The sequence below is a fragment of the Anomaloglossus baeobatrachus genome, chromosome 2 (assembly GCF_048569485.1).
Source record: "Anomaloglossus baeobatrachus isolate aAnoBae1 chromosome 2, aAnoBae1.hap1, whole genome shotgun sequence".
Taxonomy (NCBI): Eukaryota; Metazoa; Chordata; class Amphibia; order Anura; family Aromobatidae; genus Anomaloglossus; species Anomaloglossus baeobatrachus.
In genome coordinates, this window is record NC_134354.1 from 41,932,758 (window position 1) to 41,944,864 (window position 12,107).

Below are 12,107 nucleotides of genomic sequence, written 5' to 3' on the forward strand. Positions count from 1 at the left end.
ATGCATAGGGGTAATAAAAATGGTTGCAAAAGTATGCAAACCCATTACTAATAATTTAATCTGTCGGACAAAATATTTTTTTAACTAATGAGGCCGGCACGTTGCTTTCCAGGGGTTTTTAGACTTTGATGGTGATGGTCTACGCTTTGAATTGGGACGGTCCATTAGATGAAAGAGGGAGCCATGGCCAAGGACAGCGCCGCACTTTTCGTTTCCCGTTTCAACCCAGAACCTTCAGTCAACTCAGCGGAAAAGGGGGGCAGGAATTGGATTCCCACCGATGAATTACCGACGGCATATCCACGAGGACAGGCCATCAAATATTATATCTCATGAAAACCCTACGAACAGCACAACTATGCCCGATAGCGCCCACTGCAAAATTGATCAGACCCATCCGCATACACCTGACCCTTATTTTGGATTTTGCCTTTTGTTTTTTTAAGGGGCACCTACGCTATAATGAAGCAGTGAAATTGGGACTGAAAGCAAATATCTAATGTTGGCCTTGCCTAGAAGAACCGTGCGACACGTTCAGCTGCTGATCACAAAATTAGGATCCAATTAGTAGAATTATTATGACTTGTAGATGGTGTCTTTTTTTTTTCATAAAGGGAACCTGTCACCAGATTTGGGGCCTATAAGCTGCGGCCACCACCAGTGGGATCTTATATACAGCATTATAACATGCTGTATACAAGAGCCCAGGCCGGGGGTATAACAAACACTTTCTAATACTCACCTAAACCGGTCGCTGCGGTGGATGTGGCTCAAATGGGCATCTTCGTTGTCCGGTGCAGGCGCCTCCTCTTTCGGCCATCTTCGTCCTCCTTATGAAGCCTGTGTGCATGACGCGTCCTATGTCACACACACTTGCCGGTCCCACGCATGCGCACTACAATACTTTGATCTGCCCTGCACAGGAACTAAATACCGGCGAGTGTGTATGACGTCGGACATGTCATGCACCGCGGCTTCAGAAGATGGGAGGACAAAGATGGCCGATAGAGGAGGTTCTGGCACCGAAGGACGAAGACGCCCATTTAACCCACATCCACCGCAGCGACCGGTTTAGGTGAGTAATATAAAGTGTTTTTTATGTTCTACACAGCGGCCTGTGCTCTTATATACAGCATGTTAGAATACTGTATATAAGAGCCCACTGGTGGAGGCTGCAGCTTATAGTCACCAAATCTGGTGACAGGTTCCCTTTAAAGTAGTCCCAATTGGTAAAAGAACGACAACATGACGAAAAGGCAGAAAAATTGGATAAATTAAGGGGGGGGGGGGAGGGGGTACAATATTGACAAGTGTATATTGCTGTAAGTCCTAGTAAAATGTCATCAGAGATGGGTGTAAAGCAGTAGACAGGGCGAAGCTTAGATTTCGACTAAGAGCCGCAGAATCACAGCAATGCTGCATGTCATTTACAAGACCAGGTTCATGGAATAGGCCCATCCCCCGCTCTCTACTTACATTGTTGGCTGGGGTCCATGTCTGAGGTCAGCTTGACATAGTTGGAAGGGAAGAGACCCATTTGGCCGTTCAGCTCCCCCTTCCACCAGTCGGGATCCTCTTTGTTCAGCACATTGATGACTTGGCCTTTGGCGAACGCCAGCTCGTCGTCGTTCTGTGCGATGTAGTCGTACATCCCGATGACCTGGCATGCTGCAGGGGAACAAGATGAAATCAGTCACACTATATGGCAAAGAAGGGAATTTTGTTTACTTACCGGAAATTCCTTTTCTTCTAGCTCCAATTGGGAGACCCAGACAATTGGGTGTATAGCTTATGCCTCCGGAGGCCACACAAAGTATTACACTAAAAGTGTAAAGCCCCTCCCCTTCAGCCTATACACCCCCCGTACTGCTACGGGCTCATCAGTTTTGGTGCAAAAGCCCGAAGGAGGAAAAAATTATAAACTGGTTTAAAGTAAATTCAATCCGAAGGAATATCGGAGAACTGAAACCATTTAACATGAACAACATGTGTTATACAAAAACAGGGGCGGGTGCTGGGTCTCCCAATTGGAGCTAGAAGAAAAGGAATTTACGGTAAGTAAACAAAATTCCCTTCTTCTTTGTCGCTCCTTATTGGGAGACCCAGACAATTGGGACGTCCAAAAGCAGTCCCTGGGTGGGTAAATAATACCTCATAATAGAGCCGTAACGGCTCCGTCCTACAGGTGGGCAACTGCCGCCTGAAGGACTCGCCTACCTAGGCTGGCATCTGCCGAAGCATAGGTATGCACCTGATAGTGCTTCGTGAAAGTGTGCAGGCTCGACCAGGTAGCTGCCTGACACACCTGCTGAGCCGTAGCCTGGTGTCGCAAGGCCCAGGACGCTCCCACGGCCCTGGTAGAATGGGCCTTCAGTCCTGAGGGAACCGGAAGCCCCGAGGAACGGTAAGCTTCGAGAATTGGTTCCTTGATCCACCGAGCCAGGGTTGACTTGGAAGCTTGTGTCCCTTTACGCTGACCAGCGACAAGGACAAAGAGTGCGTCCGAGCGGCGCAGGGGCGCCGTTCGAGAAATGTAGATCTTGGCGGACGTAGGTTTCCTAGCCTGTCTCATAGTGGCAATGACCTCTTGAGATAATCCTGAAGACGCTAGGATCCAGGACTCAATGGCCACACAGTCAGGTTGAGGGCCGCAGAATTCAGATGGAAAAACGGCCCTTGAGACAGCAAATCTGGTCGGTCTGGCAGTGCCCACGGTTGGCCGACCGTGAGATGCCACAGATCCGGGTACCACGACCTCCTCGGCCAGTCTGGAGCGACGAGGATGACGCGGCGGCAGTCGGCCCTGATCTTGCGTAACACTCTGGGCAACAGTGCCAGAGGAGGAAACACATAAGGAAGCCGAAACTGCGACCAATCCTGAACTAAGGCGTCTGCCGCCAGAGCTCTGTGATCTTGAGATCGAGCCATGAATGTTGGGACCTTGTTGTTGTGCCGTGACGCCATTAGGTCGACGTCCGGCATCCCCCAGCGGCAACAGATCTCCTGAAACACGTCCGGGTGAAGGGACCATTCCCCTGCGTCCATGCCCTGGCGACTGAGAAAGTCTGCTTCCCAGTTTTCTACGCCCGGGATGTGAACTGCGGATATGGTGGATGCTGTGTCTTCCATCCACAGCAGAATCCGCCGGACTTCCTGGAAGGCTTGCCGACTGCGTGTCCCACCTTGGTGGTTGATGTAAGCCACCGCTGTGGAGTTGTCCGACTGAATTCGGATCTGCTTGCCTTCCAGCCACTGCTGGAACGCTTTTAGGGCAAGATACACTGCCCTGATCTCCAGAACATTGATCTGAAGTGAGGACTCTTGCTGAGTCCACGTACCCTGAGCCCTGTGGTGGAGAAAAACTGCTCCCCACCCTGACAGACTCGCGTCCGTCGTGACCACCGCCCAGGATGGGGGTAGGAAGGATTTCCCCTTCGATAATGAAGTGGGAAGAAGCCACCACCGAAGGGAAGCTTTGGTTGCCTGAGAGAGGGAAACGTTCCTGTCTAGGGACGTCGGCATCCTGTCCCACTTGCGTAGGATGTCCCATTGAAGTGGACGCAGGTGAAACTGCGCGAAAGGGACTGCTTCCATTGCTGCCACCATCTTCCCCAGGAAGTGCATGAGGCGCCTCAAGGGGTGTGACCGACCTTGAAGGAGCGATTGCACCCCTGTCTGTAGTGAACGCTGTTTGTCCAGCGGAAGCTTCACTATCGCTGGAAGAGTATGAAACTCCATGCCAAGAATGTCAGCGATTGGACCGGTGTCAGATTTGACTTTGGAAAATTGATGATCCACCCGAAACTCTGGAGAATCTCCAGAGTAACGTTGAGGCTGTGTTGGCATGCCTCTTGAGAGGGTGCCTTGACCAGCAGATCGTCTAAGTAAGGTATCACTGAGTGACCCTGAGAGTGGAGGACCGCAACTACTGTAGCCATGACCTTGGTGAAAACCCTTGGGGCTGTCGCCAGGCCGAACGGCAGTGCCGCGAACTGAAGGTGTTCGTCTCCTATGGCGAAGCGCAAGAAGCGCTGATGCTCTGGAGCAATTGGTACGTGGAGATAAGCATCCTTGATATCGATCGATGCTAGGAAATCTCCTTGGGACATTGAGGCGATGACGGAGCGGAGGGATTCCATCCGGAACCGCCTGGTCCTTACGTGTTTGTTGAGCAGTTTTAGGTCCAAAACAGGACGGAAGGACCCGTCCTTCTTTGGAACCACAAACAGGTTGGAGTAGAAACCGTGGCCCTGTTGCTGAAGAGGAACCGGGACCACCACTCCTTCTGCCTTCAGAATGCCCACCGCCTGCAGAAGAGCCTCGGCTCGCTCGGGAGGCGGAGATGTTCTGAAGAATCGAGTCGGAGGACGAGAGCTGAACTCTATCCTGTAACCGTGAGACAAAATGTCTCTCACCCAACGGTCTTTTACTTGTGGCAGCCAGGTGTCGCAAAAGCGGGAGAGCCTGCCACCGACCGAGGATGCGGTGTGAGGAGGCCGTAAGTCATGAGGAAGCCGCCTTAGTAGCGGCACCTCCGGCGGTCTTTTTAGGGCGTGATTTAGACCGCCATGCGTCGGAGTTCCTCTGATCCTTCTGAGGCCTTTTGGACGAGGAGAATTGGGACCTGCCCGCACCCCGAAAGGACCGAAACCTCGACTGTCCCCTCCTCTGTTGGGGTGTTTTTGGTTTGGCCTGGGGTAAGGATGTTTCCTTTCCCTTGGATTGTTTGATGATTTCATCCAATCTCTCACCAAACAAACGGTCGCCAGAAAATGGCAATCCAGTTAAGCACTTTTTGGAAGCCGAATCTGCCTTCCATTCCCGCAGCCACAAGGCCCTGCGTATTGCCACCGAATTGTCGGCTGCAACCGCCGTACGGCTCGCAGAGTCCAGGACAGCATTAATAGCGTAGGACGCAAATGCTGACGTTTGAGAGGTTATAGACGCCACCTGCGGCGCAGACGTACGTGTGAGTGCATCAATTTGCGCCTGACCAGCTGAGATAGCTTGGAGTGCCCATACGGCTGCGAATGCTGGAGCAAAAGACGCGCCGATAGCTTCATAGATGGATTTCAACCAGAGCTCCATCTGTCTGTCAGTGGCATCCTTGAGTGAAGCTCCATCTTCCACTGCAACTATGGATCTAGCCGCCAGTCTGGAGATTGGAGGATCCACCTTGGGACACTGAGTCCAGCCCTTGACCACGTCAGGGGGGAAAGGGTAACGTGTATCCTTAAGGCGCTTGGAAAAACGCTTATCTGGACAAGCTCGGTGTTTCTGGACTGCCTCTCTGAAGTCAGAGTGGTCCAGAAACATACTCTTTGTACGCTTGGGAAACCTGAAACGGAATTTCTCCTGCTGAGAAGCTGACTCCTCCACTGGAGGAGCTGAGGGAGAAATATCCAACATTTCATTGATGGACGCAATAAGATCATTCACTATGGCGTCCCCATCAGGAGTATCAAGGTTGAGAGCGGCTTCAGGATCAGAATCCTGATCAGCTACCTCCGCTTCATCATACAGAGAGTCCTCTCGCTGAGACCCTGAACATTTCAGTAAAAACTGCAAACTCCGTCCCTGTCACCTGGACAGTGTTAACAGGTGGTTCTCCCTGGGCCGCCCTTAGCAGAGGCTCCGGCTGAGAAAGTGCCACAGGGGCCGAGCATTGCACACAATGAGGGTCAGTGGAACCTGCCGGCAGTATAGCCGTACATGCTGCACAGGCAGCATAGTAAGTCTGTGCTTTGGCACCCTTGCTATTTGTGGACGACATGCTGTTGTCTCCTCTGAGCAATACAGGAGGGTATATAGACAAAAATCAACAGTGCACCATACAGTGTAAAGTATAGTCTATAATCATGTAATCTATAAGTACACTTCTGCACTAGTGGGGCCAGCACCACAGGTGCTGCTTACCGCCTTCGCAATGCGGTTGTGTGGGCACCAGAAATCCTGCCTGGGTCTCCCTGAGCTTGTCTCTCCTCTCCAGCGTTAGCAGAGCTGAGAGGAATGGCTGCCGGCGTCCTGAGGAGAGGAGGGAGCCGTGGGCGTGACCCAGAAAGAAGGGAATTTTGTTTACTTACCGTAAATTCCTTTTCTTCTAGCTCCAATTGGGAGACCCAGACAATTGGGTGTATAGCTATTGCCTCTGGAGGCCACACAAAGTATTACACTTAAAAGTGTAAGGCCCCTCCCCTTCTGGCTATACACCCCCAGTGGGATCACTGGCTCACCAGTTTTAGTGCCAAAGCAAGAAGGAGGAAAGCCAATAACTGGTTTAAAGACCAATTTAATCCGAGGAAACATCGGAGAACTGAACCATACCACATGAACAACATGTGTACCCGAAAAAACAGAAAAACCCAGAGAAAACAGGGCGGGTGCTGGGTCTCCCAATTGGAGCTAGAAGAAAAGGAATTTACGGTAAGTAAACAAAATTCCCTTCTTCTTTTTCGCTCCTAATTGGGAGACCCAGACAATTGGGACGTCCAAAAGCAGTCCCTGGGTGGGTAAAAGAATACCTCGTGATAGGGCCGTCAAACAGCCCTTTCCTACAGGTGGGCAATTGCCGCCTGAAGGACTTATCTACCTAGGCTGGCGTCTGCCGAAGCGTAGGTATGCACCTGAAAATGCTTGGTAAAAGTATGCAGACCCAATCAGGTAGGTGCCTGACACACCTGCTGAGCCGTAGCCTGGTGCCGTAATGTCCAGGATGCACCCACGGCTCTAATAGAATGGGCCTTCGGCCTTGAGAGAACCAGAAGCCCAGGAGAACTGTAGGTTTCAAGAATTGGTTCCTCGATCCCCCGAGCAAGGGTGGATTTGGAAGCTTGCGACTGTTTACGCCGACCAGCGACAAGGACAAAAAGTGCATCCGGGTGGCGCAGGAGCGCCATGCGGGAAGTAGAACCTGAGTGCTCTCACCAGAACCAACAGATGCAAATCTTTCTGAAATTGGTGGACTGGACGAGGACACAAAGAAGGTGAGGTGATATCCTGATTGATATGAAAGTGGGATACCACCTTAGGGAGAAATTCCGGAACCGGACGCAGAACTACCCTGTCCTGGTGAAGGACCAGGAAGGGAGTTTGTATGAGAGCGTTGCTAGCTCGGACACTGTCCTAAGAGACGAGACCGTTACTAGAAGGCCACTTCCCGTGAAAAGCGGGAAGGGAGACATCTTTCAAAGGCTCGAAAGGCGGCATCTGGAGAGCAATTAGAACCTTGTTCAGATCTCAGGGCTCTAACGGCCGCTTGTACGGAGTGCTGAGAAGACAAACTCCCCGTAGGAACGTGCGTACCTGAGGAAGTCGTCGTTTCTGAAAAATACAGATAGCGCTGAGACTTGTCCCTAAAGGGAACTGAGCGACAACCCATTTTCCTACCTAGATTGCAGGAAGGAAGGAAACATAGACGATGCAACCGGCCAGGGAGAAACACCCTGCGCCGAGCACCGAGATAAGAATATCTTCCACGTCCTGTTCAAATGGAAGAATGGCCCTTGAGACAGCCAGTCTGATTGGTCTGGTAGTGCCCCCGGTTAGCCTACCGTGAGGCACCACAGAACCGAGTACCACAACATCCTCGGCCAATCTGTAGCGACGAGGATGGCGCGGCCGCAGTCGGGCTTGATCTAGCGCAGTACTCTGGGCAACAATGCCAGAGGTGGCACCTAAGGTAGCTGGAACTGCGACCAATGCTGAACTAAGGCGTTTTCCGCCAGAGCTCGATGATTGTGAAACCGTGCCATGAAGCTGGCACATTGTTGTTGTGCCGTGACGCCATTAGATCGACGTCCGGCCTCTGTCAGCGGCGCCAGATCTCCTGAAACCCGTCCGGGTGAGGAGACCATCCTCTTTCGGCCACACCTCAGCGACTTAGGAAGTCAGCTTCCTAGTTTCTACACTTGGGATGTGAATTGTGGATATGGTGGATGCCGTGTCTTCCACCCACATCAGAACCTGCCGGACTTCATGGAAGGCTTGCCGGTTGCGCGTTCTTCCTTGGTGGTTGATGTATGCCACCGCTGTGGAGCTGTCCGACTGAAGTCGGATATGCTTGCTTTCCAGCCGCTGTTGGAAGGTTTGTAGGGCAAGATACACTGCTCTGTGTTCAAGAACATTGATCTGAAGGGTGGACTCTTGCTGAGTCCACGTACCCTGAGCGCTGTAGTGGAGAGAAACTGCTCCCCACCCTGATAGACTCGCGTCTGTCGTAACTATCGCCCAGGATGGGGATAGGAAGGACCTTCTTTTTTAACCAAGAGGTGGGAAGAAGCCACCACCGTAGAGATTCCTTGGCCGCCTGAGAAAGAACGACGACTCTGTTGAGGGACGTCGACTCCTCGTCCCATTGGCGGAGAATGTCCCATTGTAGTGGACGCAGTAAAACTGCGCGAAAGGAACTGCCTCCATTGCTACCATCTTACGTAGGAAGTGCATGAGGCGACTCAATGTGTGCGACTGGTTCTTAAAGAAGAGCTTGCAGCCCGTAGTGAATGCTGTTTGTCTAGCGGAAGCTTCACTATCGCTGAGAGAGTAAGAAACTCTATGCCTAGATATGTTATCGATAGGGTCGGGGTCGGATCTGACTTTGAAAAGTTGATGATCCACCCAAAACTTTAGAGAGTCTCCAGCGCAACGTTCGGGCAGTGTTGGCATGTTTCCTAAGAGAGTGCCTTGACAAGTAGATCGTCTAAATACGGGATCACAGAGTGACTCTGAGAGTGCAGGACTGTGACTACTGCTGCCCTGACCTTGGCGAAGACCAGTGGGACTGTCGCTAGCCGGAAGGTAGAGCTACGAACAGAAGGTGTTCGTCTCCTATAACGAAGCGTAGACACGCTAGTGCTCTGGATCAATCGGCACGTGTGGATAAGCATCCTTGATGCCTAATGATGCTAGGAAATATCCTTGGGACCTTGAGGCGGAGTGATTCCATCCGGAACCGCCTGGTGTCCACGAGCTTGCTGAGCATTTTTAGATCCAGAACGGGATGGAACGGCCCGTTGTTATAGGTACCGCAAAGAATTTTGGGGTAAAAACCGTGACCTTGTTCCTGAAGAGGAACGGGGGTCATCACTCTTTCTGCCTATAGAGTGCACCCTGTTTGCAGAAGAGCAGCGGCTCGGCCGGGAGGTGAGAAATTCTGAAGAATCGAGTTGGAGGACGAGAAGTGAGCTCTATCCTGTACCCGTGAGACAGAATGTCTCACACTCAATGGTCATTGACCTATGGCAGCTAAGTATCGCCAAGGCGGGAGAGCCTGCTACCGACCGAGGCCGCAAGTCATGAGGAAGCCGCCTTGGAAGCGGGTTTTCAGACTGTCGATTTTTTGGGCGTGACTGAGCCCGCTAAGAATCTGAGCTCCTCTGATCCTTTTGAGTCCACATTGGACGAGGAAAAATGGGACCTGCCCGAGCCTCGAAAAGGCCGAAAACCCCGACTGCCTCTTGCTCTGTTGGGGTTTGTTGTGTCCGGGCTGAGGAAAGGATGAATCCTTACCCCTGGACTGTTTAATGGTTACATTCACCAAACAGTCGGTCAGCAGAAAAAGGCAACTGGTAGGCAACCTTTTTTGGAAGCAGAATCTGCCTTCCATTCACTTAACGAGCAGACCAGGCTCTGCTTAAAAACACGGAGTAGCGGAGGCTACCGCCGCACGGTTCGCAGAGTCCAGGACAATCTGAATCGCGTAAGAAGCAAATGCAGACATTTGAGAGGTTAAGGATGCCACCTGCGGCACAGATGTACGTGTAACCGTGTCAATCTGTGTAAGACAAGCTGAAATAGCTTGGAGTGCCCCAAGGGAGAGAATGCCGGAGCCAACAGCAGTTCCATCTCCCACTGCAACTATGGATCTAGCTACAAGCCTGGAGATTGGAGGATGCCGCTTGAGACACTGGGTCCAGTCCCTGACCAAGTCAGGGGACAGGGATAACGTGTATCCTAAGCCGTTTGGAGAAGCGCATATCTGGATAAGCGTGGTGTTCCTGGACTGCCTCTCTGAAGGCAGAGTGGTCCAGAAAAATACGTGAAGTTGACTCCTCCACTGGAGGAGCTGTGAGAAATAACCCACATTCTATAGATGGACGCTATAAGATTATTTACTATGGCGTCACGATCAGGTGTATCCAGATTGAGAGCGGTCTCAGGATCAGAATCCTGAGCCGCTACTTCCGCCTCATTACACAGCGAGTCCTTCTGCTAGGACCCTGATGAAACCGAGGCCGCTCATAGTGAGCCCGCTTAGGCTGTCTGGGACTGACGTCCGTGCAGAGCCGTGACTCTGGGATGCGTGTGACATTCCCGGAGCTGTTAGTTGTTCACACTGAGGGGGGCCATGGATCAATGATTCAACAGTGCCCATATTGTGAGAGACATGTCCGGACTGCTAGGCTTCTAGTATCATAGCCATAGTCTCAGAAAAACTGTCAGTAAATACTGCAGACACCGTCCTCATCCCCTGGCCATTAGTGCATACAATGGGAGTCTATGTACCTGCCGGCCGTATAGCCGTACATGCTGTACCAGCTGTATAGAAAAACATGTGGTTCTGCACCTTTGTTTTACACAGAGAATATGCTGATAACTCCTCCGCATAATCCAGGAGGGTATATACAACGTGCGACCAAACAGTGCAATGTATATAGTACAAGCATATCTATAAGTGCACTTCTGCACTAGTGGGGTTAGCACCACAGGTGCTGCTTAACGCCTGTTGCAGCGATTGTGTGACTATCAGAATGCCAGGGTCTTCCACACTTGTCTCTGTTCGTACAGAAACTGACACTAATGGCTGCCGGCGTCCTTGTAGAGAAGGAAGCCGTGGGCGTGCCTGAGAAAGTGCGGGAATCCGGATTCACAGTGCACACAGTGAGAGGGGTGGAGTATGCAAAACATACTCCAGCTCTCAGCGCTGCTGTGCTATGCAGCGTCACGCCCCTACCCTGACTGTCAGGGCTGTGGGCGGAAACGAAGGGAGACTAGGCCCAGAAGCCGGGGACTCGAGTTAACAGCGCGGCCGCCGTAAAAGCGCGGGCCGCGCTGAAGTCCCCGGCGCACCACAAGTGCCAGCCGCGCCGCAGTCCCAGCGGCCGGCGCGACCGATTCCTAGAAGTGGCCAGCGTCCCGCCCCTCTCCTGACTGGCAGGTCTGGGGGCGGGAACGAACGGAAGCAGGCCGCAAAAGCCGGGGACTCTAGTTATCAGCGCGGCCGCCGTAAAAGCGCGGGCCGCGCTGAAGTCCCCGGCGCACCACAAGTGCCAGCCGCGCCGCAGTCCCAGCGGCCGGCGCGACCGATGCCTAGAAGTGGCCAGCGTCCCGCCCCTCTCCTGACTGGCAGGTCTGGGGGCGGGAACGAACGGAAGCAGGCCGCAAAAGCCGGGGACTCTAGTTATCAGCGCGGCCGCCGTAAAAGCGCAGGCCGCGCTGAAGTCCCCGGCGCACTACAAGTGCCAGCCGCGCCGCAGTCCCAGCGGCCGGCGCGACCAATTCCCATAAGTGAGCCTGCTTCAGCGAAGCTGAATGAGGCCATGGCACAGGCGCCGCAGCGCTGATGTCCCCCGGCGCACTACAACACCCAGCATGCTGCGGTGTGAGCGCCAAATGCACGGGGACACAGAGTACCTTGAGGAAGCAGGGCCATGTCCCTGATGTACTCCGCTCCATCCAGCATCTTCTCCAGGGGCTGTAGATGGAGCACGGTCTCAGTGCCTGGAGACCGGTAAATCCCACTTCACCCAGAGCCCTGTAAAAAGGGATGGGGAAGGAATCAGCATGTGGGCTCCTGCCGCCGTACCCGCAATGGGTACCTCAACCTTACAAACACCTCCGACATACAGTGGGGTGAGAAGGGAGCATGCTGGGGACACTATATGTGTCCTCTTTTCTTCCATCCGACATAGTCAGCAGCTGCTGCTGACTAAAAAGTGGAGCTATGCGTGGATGTGTTGCCTCCTTCGCACAAAGCACAAAACTGGTGAGCCAGTGATCCCACTGGGGGTGTATAGCCAGAAGGGGAGGGGCCTTACACTTTTAAGTGTAATACTTTGTGTGGCCTCCAGAGGCAATAGCTATACACCCAATTGTCTGGGTCTCCCAATTAG

General features: G+C 52.7%; 1 protein-coding gene across 2 annotated transcripts in view; it reads right to left on the reverse strand.

Annotated features, from left to right (window-relative positions):
* ITSN1 (intersectin 1) overlaps positions 1-12,107 on the reverse strand; it is a 287,902-nt gene that overhangs the window by 56,051 nt on the left and 219,744 nt on the right. For both annotated transcript variants that reach the window (XM_075335003.1, XM_075335004.1), the window contains exon 28: positions 1,477-1,668. In XM_075335003.1, the coding sequence (XP_075191118.1) occupies positions 1,477-1,668 (192 nt within the window). The remainder of the gene's footprint in view (positions 1-1,476; positions 1,669-12,107) is intronic.